The sequence below is a fragment of the Lycium ferocissimum genome, chromosome 3 (genome assembly GCF_029784015.1).
Source record: "Lycium ferocissimum isolate CSIRO_LF1 chromosome 3, AGI_CSIRO_Lferr_CH_V1, whole genome shotgun sequence".
NCBI classification, from domain to species: domain Eukaryota; kingdom Viridiplantae; phylum Streptophyta; class Magnoliopsida; order Solanales; family Solanaceae; genus Lycium; species Lycium ferocissimum.
Genome location: NC_081344.1, coordinates 61802555 through 61810033, shown reverse-complemented (window position 1 = coordinate 61810033; position 7479 = coordinate 61802555). Strand labels below are relative to the sequence as shown.

At 43.0% G+C, this 7479-nt stretch overlaps 1 protein-coding gene across 1 annotated transcript; it reads right to left on the bottom strand.

The window, feature by feature from the left end:
• Positions 1-3774: 3774 nt before the first annotated feature.
• LOC132048967 (uncharacterized) lies at positions 3775-4824 on the bottom strand. Its single transcript, XM_059439647.1, has one exon. It carries the CDS (start codon positions 4822-4824, stop codon positions 3775-3777), a length of 1050 nt encoding a protein of 349 aa, XP_059295630.1.
• Positions 4825-7479: the final 2655 nt, after the last annotated feature.

Below are 7479 nucleotides of genomic sequence, written 5' to 3'. Positions count from 1 at the left end.
AATTTATCTCGACATGACTTCTCAGCAATAATATTTCTTCAAATGAGCGACGTTCCAGTTGTTGTGTAGCCGGTGGCCGTCTATGGTTTCTAACTGATACGACCCCTTGCCCGTTATTCCGGTTACCTTATACGGCCCTTCCCAGTTCGGGCCCAATTTTCCATCATCGGGGTTCTTAGTGTGCAAGGTAATTTTTCGGAGTACTAAGTCCCCAACTTGAAAATGTCGAAGCTTTGTCCTTCGGTTGTAGTACCTCTCCATTCACTGCTTTTGAGCTGCTAAATGGACCATCGTATTTTCGCATAGTTCGTTCGTTAAGTCAAGTTTTACGGCCATAGCCTCTTCATTTGACCCGTTGGCAGCGTACCGAAACCGTAGACTCGGTTCACCAACTTCTACTGTATTAGAGCCTCGGCCCCGTAGACTAATGAAAATGGCGTTTCTCCCGTGCTTGACTTTGATGTTGTTCTATAGGCCCATAATACCTCCGGTAGCACTTCTTTCCATTCGTACTTTGACGTCTCTAACCGTTTCCTTAAATTTTGAATTATGATTTTGTTCGTGGATTCCGCCTGTCCGTTTGCACTCGGGTGATACGGAGTTGACATAATCTTTTTGATCTTTAACCCTTCGAGGAAGTTATTTACTTTATTGCTAATGAACTGAGGACCGTTATCACAAGTTATCTCGGTCGGGATGCCGAACTGACAAATGATATGATCCCATATGAAGTTAATAACCTCCTTCTCTCTAACTTTCTCAAAAGCCTGCGCTTCAACCCATTTCAAAAAGTAATCAGTCGTAAATAAGATGAAGCGAGCTTTACTTGAGGCCCATGGCAGAGGACCGACGATATCCATTCCCCACTTTATAAATGGCCAAGGGGACAAGACCGGGTGCAGTAACTCCTCTGGCTGGTGTATCATCGGCGCATGTTTTTGGCACCCATCACATTTACGAACAAAGCTTTTCACGTCCTCCTCCATTTGGTTCTAATAGTATCCGGCTCTGATGATCTTCCGAACCAAGGCTTCGACACCGGAGTGGTTACCGTAGGTTCTTTCGTGGACTTCTCTCATCACATACTCCGTTTCTCCGGGTCCCAAGCATTTAGCTAGGGGACCGAAAAAAGACCGGCGATATAACTGATCATCCACCAAACAGAATCGGGCCGCTTTGGTTCGAAGAGACCTTGATTCTTTTGGGTCGTTTGGGAGTTTTCCATCGTGCAAGTAGTCGATGTATTTATTGCGCCAGTCCCATGTCAGACCCATTGCATTTATCTCGGTATGACCATTTCCACAACCGAGTTCATTCATTGGACGACTGTGCGTAATTAAACTCTCCCGCTTTAACCGAGGAGCCTAAGTTAGCTAATGCATCCGTCTCGTTGTTCTGCTCCCTCGGTACGTGTTGCATAGTCCATTCTTTAAACCGATGCAATATTACTTAGGTTTTTTCTAAGTACCTTTGCATTTGCTCATCCTTGACCTCAAAGACGCCATTGACTTAGTTCACGACCAGGAGAGAATCACATTTTGCCTCGATCACTTCGGCCCCCAAACTCCGAGCCAATTCTAAACCTGTAATCATAGCCTCATACTCGACTTCATTGTTAGTCAATCTTATAGTTCTGATTGGTTGTCTAATGACGTCGCCGGCGGGGGCCTTAAGAACAATGCCTAACCCAGAACCTTTCAGGTTCGATGTCCCGTCTATATGTAGAGACCAGATACCCGAAGCCTTTCCTGAGGTTAACAAAAGCTCTTTCTCTACCTCGGGAATCATGACAGGGGTAAAGTCTGCTATAAAATCGGCTAAGATTTGAGATTTAATAGCTGTTCTAGGCTTATACTCAATATCATATCCGCTAATCTCTACGGCCCATTTGGTCAATCTACCTGATAACTTCGGTTTATGCATGACATTTTTTAGTGGTAAGTAGTTACTACAACTATGGGATGACATTGAAAGTAAGGTTTTTAGCTTTCTCGAAGCACTTACTAATGCCAAAGCTAACTTTTCGAGGTGCGGATAACGGGTCTCCGCATCTCCTAAGGTCCTACTCACATAATAGATTGAAAATTGCGTACCTGCATCCTCTCGGACCACAACGCCTTACCGCCACCTCGGATACTGCCAAGTATAGAAATAGTTGTTCATCTGCCTTTGGCGTGTGTAGCAAGGGCGGGCTGGTCAGGTACCGTTTCAAATCTTGCAAGGCCTTTTTCCATTCCGGTGTCCAAACGAAGTCATTCTTCTTTCTTAGCAAGGAGAAGAAACGGTGGCTCTTATCTGATGACCTCGAGATGAACCGGCTCAAAGCTGCTATCCTCCCGGTTAGTCTTTGTACTGCCTTGACATTATTTACTACTTCGATGCCCTCAATGGCTTTGATTTTATCCGGGTTAATTTTAATACCTCGGTTTGATACCATGAAACCCAAAAATTTGCCCGATCGGACACCGAAGGCACACTTCTTGTGAAACACATCAAAGGTATCCTGCAAATGTTTTAAATGGTCCTCTGTTTGTGGACTTGACTAGCATGTCATCAATATAAACTTCCATTGTTTTTCTTATCTGTTCTTCGAACATTCCGTTAACTAGGCCTTGGTAAGTTAATCTAGCATTTTTAACCCAAATGGCATGACATTGTAACAATAAGTCCCATACAGGGTAATAAAAGAAGTTTTATCTTGGTCCTCTGGGTTCATCCGGATCTGGTTGTACCAGGAATAGGCATCGAGGAAACTCAACATCTCATGCCCGGCCATTGCATCAATCATTCGATGGATATGAGGCATAGGAAATGAATCCTTCGGGTATGCTTTATTTAGATCTTTATAATCAACGCACATTCTAAATTTATTACCTTTCTTCCGTACCACGACTACGTTAGCTAGCCAGTCAAGCTTTGTTACCTCATCCTTTACGAAGGCATGTTTTGACTCGACCATTGGTCTCCTTTTCTGCTTCACCGGGGTGAATTTCCTGTCGAGGCTGAGCTTATGAGTTGTTACTTCCGGTGGCACACCTGTCATGTCTATATGGGACCACGCAAACCAATCGGCATTAGCTTGAAGAAATTTAATTAACTTGTTCCTGAGCTCCGAGGTTAACCCCGGGCCCAGGTATACCTTTCTTTCCGGTAGATGCACGAACAAAATTATTTTCTCCAACTCCTCCACGGTAGATTTGGTTGCATCCGAGTCATCTGGTAATACAAACTATCTAGGCACGCCGAAATTGTCCTCTTCACCAGCCGTCCGTTTCCTTCTGCTCCGCTTTCGAACCCATATTCTTTAATTCCTATTTGGTGTCCTTACCTTTAATTGATTCATCATCTCTTTGATCCGGTTTCTTTGGAAAGAGGGGTGCTTCCTCGACCGCGGACATTTCCCTTGCTGCGGGTTGTTAGCCTCGGATAGTTTTATCCCTTCCGGGGTTGGAAATTTCAGCAACTGATGTAGTGTCGATGGTACTGCTCTCATTCTATAAATCCATGGTCTGCCGAGCAAAGCATTATACTTCATATCTCCCTTGATGACATAGAACATTGTCTGCTGTATGGTCCCGTCAATGTTGACCGACAAAGAAATTTCACCCTTCGTAGTCTCACTTGCCATATTGAACCCACTGAGTAACCGGGCTACCGGGATAATTTAGTCCAGTAACTTCAATTGTTCCACCACTCTCCATCGGATAATATTGGCTGAACTACCTGGGTCAATCAAAATGCGTTAAACCTGTGATTTAAAAATAAGGATAGAAATTACCAAGCATCATTGCACGGTTGAATGATGCCTTCTGTATCCTCGTTACTGAAGGAGATAGAGCCCTCGGGTACGTATTCCTGGGTCCGCTTTTCTCGTATAATTGAGACCTTTGTTCTTTTCATCACCGGTTCTCGTGGAGCATCCGTTCCTCCTATTATCATATTGATCACATGTTGAGGTTTCACGGGCTCGGTTCGTTTATGACTCTCCCTTTCTTTGTAATGGCTTTTGGCTCGTTCACTCAGAAATTCTCGAAGGTGGTCATTTTTCAATAAACGAGCCACCTCGTCCCTTAGTTGACGACAATCTTCAGTTCTGTGCCCATGGGTCTCATGATACTCACACATCACGTTCGGATCCCGCTGACCCGGGTCGAATCTTAATGGCCTTGGCCACCTAGCTTCCGTGATATGCCCGATAGCCGAGACAAGGTCCGAGGTGTTAATGTTGAAGTTGTACTCCGATAACCTCGGTATGTCTTTATTGCTAGCCGAACTGCCGGTGTCACTTCTAAATGACAAGCCTCGACTGTTTGACGGACGGTCAGCTTGTTTATCGCCCCTATTAGAGAAGTGATTGAGGCCGCTCCTTGATTTATCCGACCTGAAGCTAGGCTTCTCTGATTGAGCATACGGTCGGTACCTTTCCCTTGATGGTCTAGCTTCCGGTTCATAATTTTTTCTCGATCTCTCAAAGTTTTTGCTCATATTTATTGGGCCCGGGGAAAGTTCGAGCTGATCGTCCTCTACCCGAATCTTAGATTCGTACCTGTTATGGACATCTGCCCAGGTTACAGCCTCGTACTCCAATAAGTTCTCCTTCAGTTTGAACGAGGCAGTCGAGCTTCGGGGATTGAGTCCCTTGGTGAAAGCTTGCGCTGCCCATTCCTCCGGAACCGGGGGCAGTTCCATCCGTTCCCTTTGGAAGCGGTTTACAAACTCACATAGCAGTTCATCATCTCTTTGGGCGATTCTAAAGATATCCGCCTTTCTGGCCTGCACCTTTTTAGCTCCGGCATGAGCTTTGATAAACGCATCTGCGAGCATTTCGAAAGAAGTGATAGAATGCTCGGGCAGGTGATCATACTAAGTTAACGCCCCTTTCGAGAGTATTTCTCCGAACTTTTTCAACAACACCGACTCAATTTCATCATCTTCGACATCGTTGCCCTTTATGGCACAAGTGTACGAAGTCACGTGCTCCTGGGGTCCGTTGTACCATCGTATTTCTGAATATCCGGCATCTTGAACCTCTTCAGGATTAGCTTCGGAGCTGCACTTGGAGGGAAAGGCCTTTGAATGTATCTCTTCGAATCCGGCCCTTTCAAAATCGGTGGAGCGCCCGGGATCTGATCCACCCGAGAGTTATATGTTTCCACTCTCTTCTCCGTTGAATCAACCCATTTTGCCAAAATCTCGAGCATCTTCAGAACCTTGGTAGACAAACCAACCCGAAATCCGTTGCTCTCGACTATCCGTGCTTCCTCCCGTCTTAGTTGGGTAAACCCTTTTGGCTTTGTCGAAGCTACCTTGTCGTCTTTGCTCTAAAGCTGAGCTATGGCAACTCCTTGTTCAGCTATGGCGGTCCCTTGTTCCTGCAACATTTCAAATATCAAACGTAAGTTAATCTCATCCGACATATCCGGTGTTTTCCGGCCTTGAGCTCGAGATAAAGTAATTGAGTTATGAGTATTCAAAGGATCTATGGCCGGAAGGGCGGCATTCTCCTGATTAACGGTATTCTGCCGGTTGAGGTCTTATCTCGAGTTGACAGCATTTGGGTCAGCTTGATCCGCAGGTGGGTTTCGTAACCCGCTGTTGTTCTCGTTTTCAGCAACTATCTCGTTGTTGTTCATATGACCGGAGTGACCGCTTCTTGCCATTTCGTACGTTTTTTGTGCAAATCTGCTAATTCTTCAAATAGCAAGTGAAGAAAGACGTAGCAAAGACCAAACCACCACTATTATCCTAAACCCCACGGTGGGGGCCAAACTGTTTACCCCGAATTACGAGTAACAATTAAACTTGTAAGTGGTGAATAGGATATGTGGATGAACTTAATCTTTTGGTAAATATGAAATCTAAATGAATATGTATATATATATATATTTATATATATGTGTATATATATATATATATATCTGTGTGTGTGTGTGTGTGTGTGTGATGATATGTGCTAAATAATGATAATGAGATAGATTGAAAGTGCCAAACAATATGTAAGATTAGCTCGGTTTTGGATGAACACCACAAATTCGGACCAAAATGCTTGAAGAGAATTTTAATATTTCAGATGCTTACAATGTTGTGATATGAGGACAAAACTAACCTCAAAAAGGGAGGGGGGGTTGCCCTCTATTTATAGGTTTTTCTAATGGGCCCTTAGTACACTACCAAATAAAACCTTTCTGAATAAACCCTAAAAAGGATAAGGCTAATCCGTACGGTCTGACACCCATACGGTTGTCAGCGCAAATGGCGGAACGGTTTTATGATGCGTGACAGCCTCACACCTGATTACTGGACCAACGGACATGCACATTCGGGCTCAGATTATCCGGACTAATGGACACGCTTATTTTGGCTCGAATCTGCTGTGTCCGGTACAACACCCCCGGCGTGGAGCAAGATCGAACGTATTTGTGCCCTATTCGAATCTGTCTTTTGCTCCGATCTTATCGGTCACAAATTGATCCGATTTTTACCGTATATACTAGGCATGCTGTGTTGCCGGAGGAACTCGAAAAGTTGCCGGTGCCGGAGAAAATGACTAATTAGTCGCAGGAAATAATGTTGTTGGACGTGAAGAAAAAAGGGGCTGTTATGATTTTGATTTCATTTGAATAAAGAAGCATAGGTACTAGGGAGTAGTAGTGGCTGTCTTTTCGTACTTTAATTTACCCACTTAGCTGAAAAAGGGGGGACTGTCGTGTCTACAGCCAAAAGCTCTAGCTAGAGCAGCTATTAGAGGAAGCTACGCCTACAAGGACTATTGCGTTACAATACATGTCAGGTTGTGTTAATAACTAGTCTATGCATTTCATAACAAGTACTCCTCCGGATCAAAAAAAAAATAAATCCATTTAGCTTTTTTTTGTTGGATAAAAAAAAGAGTTCACTTATCAAATAAAAAAAGAATTAATTTTGCTTTTTTATATTTATCCTTATTAAGTATTATATGATCAAATTTCAATGCCTATTTAATTAGAGGTAGTTTAGTCAAATTACCTATTTTTGTCTAGCAGTTAGTATTTTTTTAAGGGGTGTGCAAATGACTACGTGAACTCTTTTTTTGACCCGGATGGAGTAACTTTTCAAGCTCATGCACATGCTTTAAGAAATTACTCACTCCTAAAAAAGTAAGAATATTTTTACTAATTTATTCCTAACTGGTGAATTTATCCGCGCTTTGCGCGATTGCAAAACACTCTACTTAATTTATAAAATATTAAAAAAAACAAATCAAAAATATAAGTTTGCAACAATTAAAAGTAGAGAAAAAACATCATTTGACCCCTAAACTTGGCACGAAAATTTAGTTTAGCAACTAAACTTAAGTTGTATTTATTTACTCCCTTAACAACTTTCAAGTTAATTAAATACCCCTTAACGACTCTGGACCAGTTGAGATCTAGGTTTTGTTCACCGCTCGCCTGGTGATTGGTCCACGTCATTAAATATTTTTTTAATTTTTTTATTTAT